Consider the following 18262-nt stretch of genomic DNA (forward strand, 5'->3'; position numbering starts at 1 on the left):
ATGAGGGACAGCAAGAGAGCTTTGTTTCTGATCCCAGCCTCCACTCCGTGTGTGGTGGTGTGATGTTTATTGCTTTGTAGATATGCTTAACAAGCAGGACTGTAAGTACGGGGATAACTGCACCTTCGCGTACCACCAGGAGGAGATCGACGTGTGGACAGAGGAACGGAAGGGAACGCTCAATCGTGATCTCCTGTTTGACCCCTTGGGTGGAGTCAAGCGGGGCAGTCTGACCATTGCCAAGATCTTGAAGGAACATCAGGGCATATTCACTTTTCTCTGTGAGGTATGCAGGAGGCGTCATAAGATGTAACTCCACTGCTTTCTTTGACTTGTCCATTCAAACTGTGCACTTGGGACTCTGGTCTGTCATACCTAGAATCCAACCATTGCTTTCCTCAGACCTGACTTGGACTTGAAGTAAAAGTGTACACTCTTTGTTATGGACTTATACCCCTCCGGAATATAGTTCTCAGTCTGCTACTGCCCCTAATCAGCTTCCAGAATCAGTCTATGGTATTGACAACCCTAAAGGAAAGCCATCCCTGTCTGTCACTTGTCACACATTTCCAGACAAGTAACTTAGACTCTGGCAGCAGAATGAAACTGGAATCCAGTGGCATTTTAAAGACTAACAAAACCTATTCCAGCATCATCTTACATGATTCAGAGCTCACTTCTTCAGATGCATTTGAATGTCAATCCATTAGGCCAATTTATGTGCCCCATCATTTTTTGTGGGAATATAAATCACCCTAATAGATTTGCACTTGAGGAGGAGAAAGATCCTGTTCTCTCTTAAGTGACTACATTGAGAATCATTGTATTCTAGTGGGAAGAATATTGTGCTTCATCCTGGGACACCTGAACTCCCGGCTGTGGACTTCCTAGAGGTTGCTGATCGGCCACTGTATGAACAAAATGTTGGATTAGATGGGCCTTTGGTCTGATCCAGCATGGCTCTTTTTATGTTCTTATAGACCTGTTGAGTGGAATATGCTGAAATTGCTGTAGAAATTATTTAAAATAATAATTTTTAAATGTAAGAAGGATCTGATCATTTATTTCTTTTTGTGTTATGTAGATCTGCTTTGACAGCAAACCCCGGATAATCAGTAAAGGGACCAAGGACTCTCCAGCAGTATGCTCCAATCTTGCTGCAAAACATAGCTTTTATGATAACAAGTAAGCCAGACTTGCTTTACAATACATCAACCTTCATGGTCTGTGTTTGTTTTCATTGGCCTACAGTAAATAAATTATCAATTTTTTGCAAGGGTGGGGCAGATCTTAGCTGTAGAGCAAATACAGTCCTTGGCATCATCAACTGAAAAGTTCTCTTAATAGCAAGGTGAGGAAAATCTTCTACCTTTCAGTGTTGGCCGGCAAAGTTTAGCTTGGTTCAAGGCTACTTCTTACATTGTCCTGTTTTTCTTCCTCTCTATGCACCATTACAGACCTGGAGCTTTTGGAATTAAATGCATCGATTATTTAAGTGTATTATGAGCAGTGTCCCTAGTTGAGTCAGAAAGTCCCTGGGTGCCATTAAGAGAGGATTTCTTGACTTTATCTCCTGGGTCTTGATCTGTAATATGAGGCAGTATTTTACAAGTTTACTGTAAAGGTCTACTGATTCTAGATTCACATCATTATAACAGAGTAATAATCTATGGAAATTAGACCCATATGAATAGCCTTCTGTCTAAGAAGCTGCATGTGGGTAATGGGTTGGTTCCAGATTAAATTTTCTGCCAACAGAAGAAGATGGGTTAATTCTTACCAATTCCCCCTACCTGCCTCAAACTCCAGATTTTCATGCAGTCTGTTGTCCTAGAGAAAGCATTTTGGGGAAATTTGGGCTGTAGCAAGAGGTGGCAGACAGGAGAGTGGTGTTCTTCTAACAGTAGCATCTTGTGTGAGTGGAAAATTTAATCTGAATCTGTGTCCGGGGTCGGGCAGGAGGCGCCTCCCTGGACTCCCCTATGGCCCTGACTTGGGCCCACGTGCCCCGCTGGACTCACCTCATGGGGTGTGTGTGCGCGTCCCGACTGCAGCCAAGGCAAGGGAAGTCCGGCTGGCCCCCAGGAGTCCCACAGAGGCTCACGGCTGCAGCGGGGCCCAGGGCTGAGGCAACGCGGCAGCCTCAAGGGCAGAGGGCACTATGTCTGAGCCGCTGGCCTTGGGAGGCACTGCTGTCACCCCGGGACACTGGGAGAAGCCCCAGGAAGGGCCCAGCCGATTGGGGAAGTCCTGATCGGAGTTGCGGGGATGAGGGAACCTGACACCAAGCCCCCGCCCGGGAGGAGGGGCCAAAGACCAAGAGGCCAATCAAGGAGCCAGCAGGGCTCTACTGGGACGGAGGGCACCACATGTAGACTGGCTGAAGGTGGTGAGATTGGTGGAAGGGAGAGGTGGAATTGATAAAAGGCAGCAGGAAGAAGAATGCGGGGAGGTGGTGGTGAAGTAGGAGGTGCGGAAGAGGGTGGAGGGTGAAGAGCAAGCGGAAGAAGAGAGAGACATGCAGGAGGACAGTGTTTGTAGGGTGGAAGGAGGAGAGAGCCTGGTGGAGGTAGAACCAGGTGGAGGGAAGAAGCAAGTAGAGAAAGAGGTACAGAAAAAGGGACTCTGTGCAGAAGAGCAGGTGCGGAAGAAATAAGGTGGAAGTCAGCTGGGGGGTATTCAGCAACCCTGTGAGTCCAAAGGCTTCTGAAACCATCACAGCTGCTTGACTCTGGGGCATAGTCCGGGTCTAACACCACCCAGGAAGGGATAGGAGAGACGGTCCAGACCCCTGAGGGTGGCGGCATTGAGGAGGCTCACCACAATCTGATTAAAATCAGCAAAGCTGCATTGGTGCCACTTCAGTCAAGCTCTTTCCCATCTGATCCTGAGTTTTAGGAAACTGCTGTGCTTTTAAATAAATTAAGAGCAAAATCTGAGAAAACATGCATATGAGAAACCATGTGAGTATTTGGGGAAAGCACAGTATATATGAGTGCTGCTGACATCTGCAAGCAGTATTTATTTGTAAACATTCCTTTATCCACTGTAGGTGTTTGGTTCACATTGTTCGTTCCACCTCCCTGAAATACTCTAAGATCCGCCAGTTCCAGGAGCACTTTCAGTTTGATGTGTGCCGGCATGAAGTGCGCTACGGCTGCTTGCGTGAAGATAGCTGCCACTTTGCTCACAGCTTCATAGAACTTAAAGTCTGGCTTCTACAACAGTACTCTGGTGAGTGTTCTTCCTAGCTTGATGTGTAGGCAAGATGAAGACGAGATCAAGGCTGCCAGAAAGTTTTTGCAGGTTTTCACGTACAACCTCTGAAATATTGAACTGTCAGTCAGAATTTGATTCACTGAGTAAGGGCAGTTGATGATGACTGTTATCAACCTTGTGCAACCTTGTATATGAGGCAGGTTATGCAGTGTAAAACAGTACAGTCAAATAGCATGAGATATCCAATAAACAACGCAGTAGAATTTGAATCACAAAATTGAGAAACAGTGCAAAAAAAGTGTCAGACATGATATGACAAAATTTTAAAATTTTAATAATGGAATTACAAGAGTAGAATATAATGCAATAACTTGTCAGGTTTGATTAGTGTGTGCGTAAGTATGTTTAAAAAACCAACATGACTTTTTTTGTGAACGTATTCCCTGGTACTGAGTACCGGTACCCTTTCTAGGGGATCTTCCAAGTCCTGATCCTAATGTGCCAGCCTGCCCATCTCAGCCAGAGAAAGGAGACTGGACCCTCAAGTATAGCTTACTGGGAATCTGGTGGGAGAGAGGATTGGTGGAGATTGATTCAGTCTTGTACATGAGTGTTGCCACTTCTTTTAAGCAAACAAACAGCACTGCATACAGTAATCTTTGAAACAGTACAATATTGTTTCCTTTATAAAATCTAACCCTAACCCTGAACCATTCTGTGATATAACACAGCGTCCGATAACTAAAATTAAAAACAGGTCACATTAAAACCCAAATTAAATGTATATTACTATATAAGTACTCCCAGTATTAATTAATTGAACAGTCCGGAATGGTTACTCATATGAAAAAGACTTGACGACAAGAGGCGTATGGCCTATATGGGATATGGGGTGCATGCCTTTCGGCCCAGCCGCATGCCACCAAGCCCACCCCTCACCTCCCTGCAGGCTGGCTCAGGAGAAGAGATGGAAGAGATGTCTGGAAGAGACGGAGAGATGTCTCAAAAGATTCCAGAGGTTGGGAGCTCTTAACATGTGTCTTCTGTCATTTCAGGAATGACTCATGAAGATATTGTACAGGAATCTAAAAAGTATTGGCAGCAGATGGAGGCACATGCTACCAAGGCTAACAACAATGTGGTAAGGAGTTTGAAAAAGCCACAGCCTATGACTGTTGACCTTGTATTCACATGAACTTCATTGGTCAAAGATAGGCAGTGTTGAGAACAGCTGGAAAAGGTCCTGCTCTGCTGTATTAACTTTTTAAAAAATGGAGTATATAATCCTCTACTATTCTTGCTTTAACTATTATTTCATATAGAAGTTAATATTTGTTAAAGTAACCATTTGTGTGTGCACTTATCTCAGCGGAGGGGCAGATCTGTGGCACCCAGCTGCTGCAGAGCCCTGGGATGTCCGGCCACAGTGCCTAGCTCTGCATCGGTGCTCCTGGGCTGCGTTGGTGTGGTGGGGGAATTCTTGGGGGTGGAGGTGACCTTAGTCGGCTTCCACTGCTCGTTCAGCCCCCTTGCGCCGGCAGAGCCAGTCTTGGAGATTCATAAGAATTTTCTTGGCGTATCTCCACTGTCCCATATGAAGGATTCTTGGTGGTTGTTTTTTTTTTTACTTTTTGGGCTGGGTGGGAAGGGGGCTGGGTGTGCGCCAAAGCACTGCTGTCTCTGCCAGCTAGCTCTGGATTACCAGTCAGGATCTGGAATGGGTTGGCTGGAAGTAACTTCCAAGGAAGATTTTTATAGGGTTCATATACAAATGTTTCTTTATGCTCCCATGGAGGTTCTGGTGGTATATAAGGACTCTGTTTTTCTCACTAGAGGTACACTGCCTGAAGCACTTTATTTTTCAATTGACTGTTAATAGTTTCTAAGTTCCTTGTGTTAAACAGCTTTGCCCATCCCTTTCTTAACATGTATTCTGCTATCTAGTATGAAGCTATTAGATGCAAATCCTTATTTCTTGTTTAAGAAAACACTAAAAGGGGAAGTGATGTCACCTGTCCACAGTGGATGCCTGACTCCCAAGTTCCTTAACAAAAAAAGCAATCTACAAACAAAGTAGAAAATGGCAAAATCACATTGAAGGACTCCCAGTCCCACACCTTGAAGTGTTTCCCCCCTCCCAAAAAATGTATGATGCCATCATGTTAAAGCTGTAGAAGTAAGTATGGGAAAGGAAAAAGGAGGGCGTGATTGCACAGATTTCTTTACAACCTGCAGACATAGTCACAAAAGAGGATATATAAGGGTCTAGCAGCAGAAATCAAGGTAAATCAAGACCAGCTTTCTTCTTGAAATCATTTTTGGACCACTGGCTTGCTTGAAACAGCAATGGAATTAAGTCTGTTGCTGCAGGAAGATATAAACTTCAAACTTCCAGAGCTGATATGAAAGCGAAGAATCTGGAAAATAGATCCAGAAGGTACAAATACAGACTGTACTCAGTGTGAAGCTCTGTACATTATTTTGGATTAAATCGTAGACAGTTTGCATATTTATAAACAAATATCACTACATAGTGGATATCGGTTTTCTTTTTCTTTTTACATGCACAAAGTTCAAGATATATCATAATTTTAAAGACTGGACAATTAGAACTTTATATCTAATTTTATAGAAAAATGGCTCCTTTTCTTCCTTTACGCAAAAGCCTTTTTTCCTTCAGCAAAAGCCTAGTGTAAGACTTTCTAGATACAGCTGTACCAATTTTTTTTTGGTTAAAAAGGTTTGTAAACAATTCTCTTTAATTGAAAAAAATCAACAACAAAGCAATGTGGTATTGACTGCTCAGCTGTATTGTCTTTCCTCTTCATGAGGTTCTGGCCTTACTTCTAATTTCTTGTAAGCCTAAAAAAGGAAAGAAAAAGAACACCCTACAATTTACATCAAGAAAATTAAACCTGGCAGAAACCTGTGGACCATGTCGTTTATAAGAATTTACAGTTAAATGTCTGGGAACATCCTTCGGTTGAATTAAACTTGATTAGTGGAAGAGCTGGGTAGGGGAAAATGCTATTGATCTGTGGCTGTTTGAAGACCAAGTGGTAGGTTTTTGCTGACTGATTGCCCTCCTCCTGGGTGGCCTTTTGGAGGACTGGGAAAGTGTCTGGCTGATCAGTAACAAAAAAGAGCCCAACCCTGGAATGAGATTTTAAAAGCTCTTGGACACAACCACAAAGTTATTTGCCCATTAATTACTTTTAGAAGGTGTGGCTTGACGAGAAGAAGAGAAAAATGGAAGGAAAATCCTAACCTCCACCCATTGTTTCCAGGAGCTTGGATGTTGTGGATTAAATTCCACTTCTTGTCACTAAGTGTCTCTTGTTATTTCTTTCAGCCATTTGCAGCCTGGGAAGCATTGCTATGGTTTAACCAATGCATATTATATGTAGAATGTGTCTGGATGCTACCATAACAAAGGGGCATTCGATTCCTTGCCTCAGATAGCTTTTTGGCAACTGTTTTCATTTGCTGCTTAAGGGAGGGCATGATTAAGGAAGGACCAAGAAGCAGCTGAGGAAGAAGTGAATAAATACATGGCATTTGGAACCAGATGTGAATGGCGGCAGCCCGTTGAGTGGCCACACATGATCATTTATCTCCATTGATTGCTTAATCTGTTGTTCATAAAAACCAATTCATCAGTAATGTCCAGTTGTGGGAAGCTGAGTTTTTATCATGGAGTGGCTTATCAGAAAAGTTGGGCAGCAAGGGCAGAGTGAAGTTCTCCTTGCTACATTAGCACCCCTTGGGGAGAGGGCACGTTCCTCAGTAGTAGAGCATCTGCCTGGCATACAAAAGGTCCTAGTTTCAAACCTCACCATCTCCAGTTAAAAGAATCTGGGGTTACGTGATGACTTCTGCCTGAGACCCTGAAATGCTTTTGCTAGTCTGTGGAGACTGGAGGTCCCTGATGTAGTGCCCATGGGTGCTCTGGCACCCACCTGCGCCTTTTATGGGGACCCACCAAGTGTATTTAGAAAGCTGGTCGGGCCAAGTAGGGCTTTTGCCCACTAAGGCTTCTGATTGACTGTTGGAGATTTGGTTGGCTGTGCAGTTTATTTTAAATGTTGTATGGGCAGCAGCTGACACCCACCATAAGGATTTACACCGTGTTGCTGAAGTTAAGCTGTGGAAATCATTATGTGGCTGGCTTCACCTTCAGCAGCAACCGTTTTGTGCCAGCCATTTTATTGCTGCACCCACTATGTCATGTCAGAGCTTTGCGTGCCTGTCCATACTGTGGTATGTAGCTGAAACGTCACTGGTATCCTGAAATTTGCAATGACAAAAGAATTAGGTGGGAACCAGATGGACAGTGAATGCATCCAAAGAAAGAACCTTCAGGGTTTGGCAGGAGGGCTGAATATTTGTATGAAATAATATGTTTGTGTTTCAGTGTTGCACCTAAGATGAGGAAGAACCTGAGATTGGCAGTGAAATATATGGAGATGGGCTCCGTGGTGAAACTCTGGTGCAAGAAACTTTAGCTAGGCAGAAAAGAAACACGCTTGTAGTGGTGGAAGCAGAGAGGTGGGTTACTGGTATAATGAAGGCCAATCTAACAACAGTTCCTAGAACAGCTGAGGAAAAATGGTTCTGTTGCTCTGGAAATGGTAAAGAGCTTCAACATTCCTGTGTGAGAGAGAGGATGTGCTTTTAGGAAGATGTAGGGAACTCATGTAGCCATATTTGGAGCTGAAAGAACGGCTGGCCAGGGAGGGGCCTTGCAGGTCTAGCTGAGAGTAGAGAGTGTATTCTTGGAGAGAGGCAGAAAGAGGCCTTGGGTGACCCAGATTTTTTGTTGCTCCTTATCAGAGATCAAAGCCAGAAATGGACTTATACTCGCTTGGCATTGGATAAATGTTTTGGAAGTCTTGTAGCTAAGATATGCTGGGCATTGATACTTTTAAAATAATGATTTTTTGAAGTGAACTTTCCTCTTGCTCCATCTTATGATCTTCAACTGAAGTTGGGAAATGATGGCTGCCTTAAAACCACCAGTGGTGCCTGAAGCAAAATTTAAACTGGCCGTGTACAAGTCATAGTAGTTAATCACTACATTCTGCTACCCCATGTTTTGAAGACCATTGCGTATTTCTTTTGTATAGGTCGGTTTGCAAGGTTTTTCAAAACCTTGTATTTTTTTAATAGACTATAAGAGCTAGAGCCGTCATGGCGAACCTATGGCACGGGTGCCAGAGGCGGCACTCAGAGCCCTCTCTGTGGGCACCCACACTATCATCTCCCCCTCCCCCTTCTCCCCTCGTCCTGCCAGAGGCTGCTGCCGGCAGACACAGGGGAGGTCCTCTTAAGTCAACCTGATTTGCTGCAAGTACCATCTACCACCCCACAATGCTTGGGAGACTGGAGGCTGGCACGCTTTTCTTGGCGTGTAACTTTTGGGATCAAACTAAAACTTTGGGGGTAGGTTAAAAAGCAGCAGCCTGGGCACAGTGGTGGGATTCAGGCTGCTCACCCTGATTGGGGTGAACCATTTGTTAAGGGCCCCTCCCCTGGGAAAGATAGCAATGGGACTTTTGGTGCCGGGGAGCCCAGGACGGGGAGGAGAGATCTTGCAAGGTCCTAGACTCGCGGCTCTCAGCAAGATCCACGAACTCAGTTTTGCAGGGAGACCTCCTGCCCTGCGAAAAAGTCCAGATCTTGCCTGGAGGAGCCCTCCCTGCAAAAGCAAGTCGTCTGCTGGGTTTGCTCCAGTGGCTTCCTTTGATCTGTGCCAGTGGAAAGGTGAGGGGGCAGCCAACCAAACAGGCAGAGGGCAGGGCTGCCTAGCAAGCAGAGCCATGCCTTTGCCCTCGGTGCGCTGCCCCGGAAAAAGTGCATCCTCCCTGCACACACTAAAAAAGCATTCCCGGGTCCCCCGCTCTTCTGCAGCATAACTTTCAATGCCCAGATTGCAGCAGGTCCAAGTTAGCAGCTGCGTGGTGGTGGTGGTGGTTTTATGGCAACTACTGATGCTGCTACTCTACAATCTGCTTGGATTCAGTCTTTGGTATCAATTTTGCAGTGCGCTCTTCCTCCCTACCAGTTTGCAGTCTGCATGCAAATTTGAAAAGGGTTCAGCTTCACAGATTTCTGGGGAAAGTGAAAGAAAGAATGTGGGGAAAGTCTTCCCTTCTTCCTCCACCCCCAACAACTCCTGTGGGCTGAAGTGATGCTGTTAGGAAATGGGAAGCTCTTTCAGAGATTGGGAAGGAGGAGGTTGTTTTAAAGAGGCTGATGTTTGGGTCCATGTTATCTGTGACTGCAACGAGTTATCTCTGTGTGTGTGTGGTGGTTTCTCTCCCTTGCAATCAGTGATGTCTGAAAACTCTCCTTTTGCAACTGGATTTGTATGAGGCTGTAAAACTTTAGTCCAAAATAAAGAAACTGTAGATATTAACTATACTAGTCTTTATTGGAAATACTAAAGACCAGGAACAGTAATTGAGGATTCTGAAGATCACAAACAACACTTGGGCTTAAATTCCCTTGCCCCCCCCCACCGCCCCCCTGGCCAAGTGTTGGCACTTTGCGATAAATAAGTGGGTTTTGGATCACAGTTTGAGTACTCAGTCTCTAAAAGGTTCGCCATCACTGAGCTAGAGCAATAAATGACAAAGGACAGAGGGAAAATCTGTGTATGCCTGTGCATGCAAATACAACTTCATTTCATTTAATACATTTTTAATCTCATTTTACCCTCAATATGAGGTATGATAGGCTTAGAGCTAATGACTGAACCAAGGTCAGCCAGGGAACTGTATGACTGAGGGAAAAATAGGTTTCCCTAATCTGTGTTCAAGTTAGCCCTATCTGGTCTGATTTCAGAAGCTAAGTAGTATTGGCCCTAGTTCATAGAGGGTAGCCCTTTGGCACTCCAGATGTTATGGACTACAATTCCCATCAGCCCCTGCCAGCACGGCCAATTGGCCGTGCTGGCAGGGGCTGATGGGAATTGTAGTCCATAACATCTGGAGTGCCAAAGGTTCGCCACCACTGCCCTAGTTAGTACTTGAAGACCACCAAGGAAGTTCTGGATTGCTATGGATGGCCGGTGTGGCAGACCACCTCTCATCATCTCCTGTGGGGTCACCATAAGTCAGTTGTGACTTGATGGCACTTTCAAACACCAATCTATGTTCAAAGCTCTATATGCTGTATTATATTGACTCTTGGCTGCTTTAGGATTGTTGTGGGACACTATATCCCCAGTATAGATAACATACATTATGATTTGATCAGTGATCAGAAAATAAAGTCAAAGATATGATAGGCCCCTGACCCTGTGCTATTTAAGTGCTGTTGATTATTAGGCCACGCCTTCTACTGCAGTGGAGCTCCATCATCCAAACTGGTGAGGTCATGCCCCCTTGCTACAGGCAAAGCTATGCAAATTTTTGAAGGCTCTATTGGGGACTAGAGAGCAGAGCCTTCCAGTTTGGATCGTCCTGTTACTGCAGTCCAGGGCTTTTCAGCTTGCTTCACTTCAAAATATCAACATGCCTAGAAAAGGAGAAAAAAAAACCCCTACACACGCACGTGTGCGCGCGCACACACACACACAACGTACGTCTCGGTTTCAGGTGCTGGACCAAAAAAGGGCCAACAAGATCTGGCCAGGGCAGGACCCTCCAGGGCTCCAGAGGTGCCCTTACCCATCAACCTCCAAAATGGAGCCCCTGATAAGACATGAAATCCCACTGGGGAATGGGGCCAGTTTGTTTCCTGTGGTCGTACAGAGCCTACAGAATGGTGGGCACAACTGCAGAAAAGTGAAAGTGTTGCTGTTAGCCATTCAGAGTGCTATAAAGCTTCTTTTATCAAAGTGCTTTTGATGAATGTGGCGCTGGAAATATGATTCTTTTGTCTTAAAAGAGAATCAGGACTTCTTTTACATGTGGAGGCACGCACATTTGGCTTCCACTGAGGAGCACACGACCTCATTGTCTTCTTTATGTGGAAGGAGGTACAACTTAGCTAATACAGTGTCGATCTTTGTTATTTGCTGCCATCTGCTGCCAAACCAATGTTTAAAAAATCTGCATGGCCAATTAGAAGCCTTACTGGCCCCACCTATTTCCTAAAAACACTTGGCAGGCACCAGAAAAGGGGTACACTGGTGCCAGGGTGGCCATGGACATCACGTTGAGGGTCCTTGGTCTATACAGACTGACAGAAGCATCAAAAATGTGTAGGCAGGCACCATGGCACCCTTTGGCACCACTGCGGGGACTGTTGATTTAATGAAAATGGTATAATACATCAAATAAGTAAGTAATATATTTTAAAGAACTGTACAAAACATTTCGCTGCCATAGAACTACAGTTCCCATTCCCTTTATGAAAATGTCCCTCCTGGACTTATGCAGCAGAGGGAGAATTAATGGGGTATATAAGTTTCTCATCCCTTGAAAGGCCAGAGGAGAGGGGAGAAGGCCTTGCCCAGGGCTGTTTTGTACTTGGAAAGGGGTCTAATCACAGCCAGACCCAGCAGCAATCTCTGGGCAACTTGGTACCACGCAGCTTGCATCTTTCACCCAGACCAGGCTGCTTGCTGTTGATCAACAGTAGCTGCCCCACAAAAGCAATGCTCTGTTGTGGTTGCAGTTTTAGACTACAAACGGAGAGACCCAGGTTAATTTTCATGGAAGCTCCAGTTGCATGTTCTCAGCTTACACTACTTCTCAAAATTGTTGTGAGGATAAAGTGGAGGAGAGGAGAATGATATTGCAAGAGTGATATAAAGCTGCTTTGGGTCTCCATTATGGAGAAAAGTAGGGTATAAATGAAGTACATTTTAAAAAGAGCAGAAGATGGAAGGCAGGCAAAAGGTTGGTTTGTGGGCGGTACAGAATGAGGAAAGCAAGGAGACGTGAAGAAAGGGTAGGGCCAAGAAGAAGGAAAGGAGAAGTAGTGTGCAAAGGAGGATAGCAGGTAAAGGGAGGTGTCCTACCCTAGTCCTTGCTGCTATGTTGGCCCAGTACCCATAACTGGAAATGCTGAAGACAAGGGCAGAAAAAGTTAGATTGACTGGTGGGTAGGAAGGAGAGGAGGAAGCAGGAAAAGGGAAAAGGAGCTGTGGTGGCTTGCAGGAAAGCAGAAATAGTAGAGAAGGGGAAATGAGATGCCCCCTACAAGTCCTTGCTGATTTCCCACATCATCTCTTATTTGCCATCCAGTGAATTAAATGCAAAGCTATCTTGTGCTAATTTTGTAGTGTCTGAATGCATTCAATTTTGGATTAACATGGAACAAATTGTCCATGTTTCTGGCTTCCCTCCAACAGCCAAAGGTGCAGTTCTAGGTTCAGTTGCTTGTTTTTTTGCAAATGAATGTGTGTGAATAATTGTGCATGGCAGGGGCACAGCTGGTTGCAGATAAGGTTTTTAAAAAGCCTTTCAAAAATCACACCGAAGTCACATCTGACCTATCCTGCCCTCCCACCTTTTTTCATGTAGCTTGCCAATTGCCTTATTTGGAATAAGAAAACCCAGCAGTGCTGTTGCAAAGCTTTTAATCGTGTGGGTTGGTGTGATTGAGTTGCCAGCTTTATTTTATAAAGTTGGCCCCATAACAATGGGTGCTGCTGTTACCTGAAGCCTGTTGGCCCAAGTTTAATCCATTGGATGCTTAGGAAAACCCTTGATACAATATTGACTCATTAGCAATCTGTCAGGTATGTGTGTCTTGTCTTTGCAAATACAGTCATGTGTAGGTAGGTGCTTTTGGCTGCTCACTGCAATTCCTTTCCCCTCTGTGAACATGGAGTTATTTGGCAAGGTATGTAGGGCCTTTGGCAACTCACCTGAGAAAACCTATTCAGTTTCTGTTTGCTTCATGTTCTCGAACGAGCCACCTGGAACTGCCAGTGTTGGGCAGAAGATGCTTTTTGAGGCTTTAATCGGTAAAATCTTCTGATGTACCAGTCCCCAAGGCAAATTTGATCTTTGTCATAATGTGGAAAGCGCTGTCTGATGGAACTGTCTCACTACCTAACATTTAAAATAGCAATGTGCTGAATTCTCATTCCTTACATGTCCTTAGCAAGAACTGGAGATAGGACATGGTTAGGCAGACTCTGCTCCAGAATATTTTCTGGTATTGATGTCAGTCTGACTGGATGGTAATTGTTTGGGTCTTCTTTTTTTACCCTTTTTTGAAGATGGTAATAACATTAGCCCTCCTCCAGTCCACTTGATCGAGTGAACCCAGAGTATGCTGGGCCAAACATAAATGCTGGTTATATGCAAAGGAAATTTAGATCCTTGTAATGGCACAGTTGTAAGTTAAGTAGCAGAATGATGAAGACCATTTTTTCTGTGCAATGTATGCACTGTCATTTCAAATTTTCCTTGTTTACTACAGATATTTTATCAGTTGCTTAATGTATAGCAGCATCTGGGTAATATATACGCTATAGTGGAACTTTCTTTTTAACCTCTGGCAGGTATGATCTGCTTTTTTGTGCTTCAGTAGAAATTGGGAATAAGTATTATCGCTGTCTCCTCTTACTCTGTTGTATGCTTCCATTGCACATTATTATTCTGCTATCCTCATAAAATAGCATGGCTGTAAAAATGTATGTATTGTCTTAATAAACCTACATCGCCAGGTCTTTGCATGTATCCTCAATGTCTTTGTTTCTCTACTCTTCCCAACATCAGGCTTCTTCCAGGACTCCCACATCAAACACATTCGACCTCCAGATGAAATTTGTTTGCGGCCAGTGTTGGAGAAATGGGCAGGTGGTGGAACCAGACAAGGACCTCAAGTATTGTAGTGCCAAAGCGCGCCACTGGTAGGCACCCTTACTTATTTTACTATTTCCCTTAATCATGATGTGGAAACCCTTTTTGTTGCATATTCTGTTGGTTACTGCTTGGTATTAAAACAGCTGCTGGGAGTTCAATTTTTAGCAGACTGTACCTGCATCGGTTAGTGTTGACAGAGATGGTGCCAGAAAGTAATGCCATGCATATGTGGCTGGGTAAAATGCTGGGGAAAGGATGACAATGAGGGCATCTAAAAATGCCCTCATTTGTGCCAGTCTCCTTCTCAATGTGCTTCTAATGTATTGTCCCCCAAATGTATGTTACTTCTACATGTGCTTTCTTTTTTCTCCCCGCATTAAAATTACATCTCTGTTTCCATTCTAAAAGATTATTTTTCCCCTGGACAGCTTCCAGATCACTGAGAAGGCCTATCGGCTAATTTCATTGCCAAAAATCCTGTCCTCTCCTCTGCTGCACTTTCTGACCAGTGATTCCCCTGTGTTTGCCATTTGTGTACAGGCCTCATTAGAGAATCCTTGTGCATCTTTACTCCCTGTGTTCATATACTGGCAGAGGCAGGGATCAGTTCAGCACAGGACCTTTCCACTTGTGGACTGCAGCGGGGTGGGTTACCCCCCTGCAGTCCACAAGTGGAAAGGTCCTGTGCATCCATTCTAAGCCTTACCTTTCCAAGGCACTCCTCAGTCCCTTTCATGGGAAGCTAGTATAATTTTTATACAATTTGGGGATTTGTATCTTAATGTGTGTCAGTGGCTCTCAACCTTCCTAATGCCACGACCCTTTAATACAGTTCCTGGTGTTGTGGTGACCCCCAACCCTAACATTTATCCATTTTACAGATGGAGAACACTGATGCAGAGAGTCTTAGGCAACCCCTGTGAAAGGGTCATTTGACCCCCAAAGGGGTCACGACCCACAGGTTGAGAACCGCTGATGTATATGGACCTGTCTGCTGTCCAAGGTGCAGGACTAGACAGATAGTTGGTCTGCCTGAGTAAGGATTTCTTCTTATGTATTTCTGCAGCTTTGTATAACTTACACCAAGGGTAGAAGTGTTTTTTCTTTACAGTACAGAACTTTTCTTATGCAGATCTCAGGAGTCCCTGACTCTACTAATATTGATGAATTGACTGTAAATGCTCCTTTGTAATGGCAGACTCTTTTTGTTGTGTCTTTGTTATTCATCCTTGCTTTACGATGTGTTTCCTCCTCATCACACAGTTGGACCAAGGAACGCCGCGTCCTCCTAGTGATGTCGAAAGCAAAGAAGAAGTGGGTGTCTGTCCGGCCGCTGCCTTCTATCCACAGCTTCCCTCAGCAGTATGATGTAGGTAGTTTGGTTCTGGATTGCACTGATCTTGCCTTTTACACTTCAGCGGCAAGATGGTGAACAGCCTAGTGGTAAAATGGAGGAGAGGAGAACGATGGAAGACACTTTGGGGAGAAAAGAGGGATATAAATGAATTAAATAAACTGAGTTTTTGGAGGTAGGAGGGAAAAAACAAATTGGATGTAAGCTGAGATTAGGTAGTTGCACAGTCCTGGGATGACTTGTTGCCTACGAAAATTGCCCATGCAGATTAGTCTTTAACATCCAGTGTCCAGCCGCTGATATGAGTGCCCCCGCCTCCTCCTACATTTCGGGCCCACTACCATCTATGGGCCCATTCTTTTTCTCCCCTTCTAGGAGAGTCTAATAGGAATTGTTGTGGGCATTGTCGTTTGTCGTTTATTAATTGCTGCATTTTAACTTAAATTATTTACAGTCCATTATGTAATTGTTATTTTATGTTGTTCACCACCCAGAGCCCTTCGGGGGTTGGGTGGTCTATAAGACTGATAAATAAAATAAATAAATAAATAACATCTCAGTTGCGTTAGAGATGGGAACCAGATATAACATTTCACTTTAGATTCCCCCCTCATTAATTCAGGCCAGAGGTAGAGAAGCCTGAGATGTTCCCAAGTTTTTTTTTACCACCAGAAAAGGTGCAGCAGATCTGCACATCTGAGGGGTTGTGGGTTCAGTGGGAAAGTGTCTGCTTTGCATGCAGGAGCTCCCTAGGTCAGTCTCCAGCATCTCCAGTTAAAAGGACCAGGCAGTAGGTGATATGAAAGACCCCTTCCTGAGACCCTGGAGATCTGTTGCCAGTCTGAGTACAGTGCCATAGGTGTTAAACTCGCAGCCCTCCAGATGTTATGGACTACAGTTCCCATCATCCCCTGCCAGCATGATGCTGGCAGCGGATGATGGGAACTGTAGTCCATAACATCTGGAGGGCCGCGAGTTTGACACCTGTGGAGTACACAGTACTGACCTTGATGGACTGGTGTCCGATTCAGTATAATGCAGCCTCAAGTTTATAAGGCTTCCAGCAGTTTTGGAATTCACTTGAAGGTTGCATTTGAAGGAGCTTTTAATTTAAAGTAGAAAAATAACAGTATACACTCTTTTGGTATCCCATTTCCTGAGTGAAGAGGAGGGGACTTAGACATCTTTGATAAATAAGAAGCAAGTGCTGTGAGTGTGTGTACGCACGTGCGCACATCTTCACACACATCTATATGCATGCATGCTCCAGTTTTCCTACATTCCCCATGAAACAAAAGCTTCTTTTGGAGAAGCTGTATTGCAGCATGTTTTGCAAAGAGGAGATTTCATGTGCTGCAGTGAAGGCAAATATAGTTTTTCGCCTACTGTTGCTACAAGGAGATGGTTTGCCTTCTGTGTCTTTTTCTGGACTTTTAAGAGAATGGACTGTATTTTGGGAAGCTTTCATTAAATCTGTTTCTAATCTGAATATCTGTTTCCTTTGAGCGGCAAGCCAACACCTTCTCTTTGTATGTGGGAGTGAGTAAGGGGAGGGGGAGGTTGCTTTGGACATGCTTTTCCTATTATACATGAATTATTATCCATGAATTATTTCAGCTATAGATGGCCAACTGAAATGTGGCCTAAGGGTGTGGTCTTTAAAAACAAAGCCTCTTCAGTTCTTAGATTATAGGATTCTAGAATGCAAGGAGCATAAAAGAGAAAGGGGGACATTATGTCTTGGCAAGCGAAGTGTCTCTTTGATTCTCTTCCTATGTCCTATATATATTAATGCCCACCTCCCAAATGCTGACCTTTAGTGCTAGTTAATTGTGGAGATCACTGATGTTTTAGGATTGTCCACGGTTACAAATTTGCTAGCCTGACTTCACGGGATCTTGGAGCCTGTTACCAGGTCTGGAATTGTATGGTGTTTTTTTGGGTGCTGTATGTAACATTCTTTTCTTTCCACTGCCCAAATGAAAAGCTGCTTGGGGGATCTGGCAGGGGACGCCTGACATCCTTATTTTCATTTGTAGAAATACCTCCTTCAGATGAGCTCTTATGGGGCCTTGAAGCAGCATAAACACAGGAAAATAGCTGCCAGTCTTCCAATGGAACTAGTTTAAAGCTGCAATGAAGCCAAAGGCCATATCTGTCTTGTGATAGTAAACTAAGGTCACTGCTGTGTGAAGCTGGATTTAAGCCACCAGCTAAGCCAAAGCTGGCTTTGCAAAATCTAAGCCACTTATAAAATGGAAGAACTGGACATAGGTTGGTCTCCACTTCCAGAATGAGAGAAGGGTTCTGGCTCGGAATAATTTCCTGCTGGGGCAGAAGGCAGCTAGGTCAACAGGTGAGTCTGTGATCTGTTTTTTCTCTTGCATGAGAAACAGCAGACTGGAACAGTGTGAGCTATTCTCAGTTTACCAGTTGTCTTATTAGAATAGATCTTGATGTAACCAGAGGTGCAGTGGTCATAGTGTTAGACTAGGATCGAGGGAGATAAGATTCAGGGTTCAAAATCTCACTCATCCATGAAGGTCATTGTCTCTATCTCACAGGGTTGTTGTGGGAATAAAATGAAGAAACCACATATGCTGTCCTTGGGAAATGGGTGGGTTAAAATGTGAGTGACAGTGAGGCCTGCATGCTGGAATTCTCTGCAGTTCCTGAGGGGAGCAAGAAAACCTGGCACGTTTTAGCGGCATGCATGAGGGCTTGGTGCTAGAAAGCTGGAGAACTGAGACAGAATCAGTCCCTTTCCCCTCGGAACAGAAATGGGTTCAAAAATTAGGAGGTGGGCAAAATGGTGATACTTGAAAAATTTGCTTAGATGTCTGGCTTAGTGCTGCAGTGTTAAACTGGAGATGGAGAGGATGGGTTTAGAAACATAGACAACAACCTGTGTGTTCTTTTC

General features: G+C 44.3%; 1 protein-coding gene across 1 annotated transcript in view; it reads left to right on the forward strand.

Moving 5' to 3' along the window:
• ZC3H7B (zinc finger CCCH-type containing 7B) overlaps positions 1-18262 on the forward strand; it is a 73305-nt gene that overhangs the window by 23412 nt on the left and 31631 nt on the right. The window contains exons 14-19 of the mRNA XM_048501537.1: positions 81-286; positions 1085-1185; positions 3053-3234; positions 4275-4360; positions 13902-14035; positions 15252-15357. Coding sequence (XP_048357494.1) covers positions 81-286; positions 1085-1185; positions 3053-3234; positions 4275-4360; positions 13902-14035; positions 15252-15357 — 815 coding nt within the window. The remainder of the gene's footprint in view (positions 1-80; positions 287-1084; positions 1186-3052; positions 3235-4274; positions 4361-13901; positions 14036-15251; positions 15358-18262) is intronic.

This window comes from Sphaerodactylus townsendi, linkage group LG06 (genome assembly GCF_021028975.2).
Source record: "Sphaerodactylus townsendi isolate TG3544 linkage group LG06, MPM_Stown_v2.3, whole genome shotgun sequence".
Classification (NCBI taxonomy): Eukaryota; Metazoa; Chordata; class Lepidosauria; order Squamata; family Sphaerodactylidae; genus Sphaerodactylus; species Sphaerodactylus townsendi.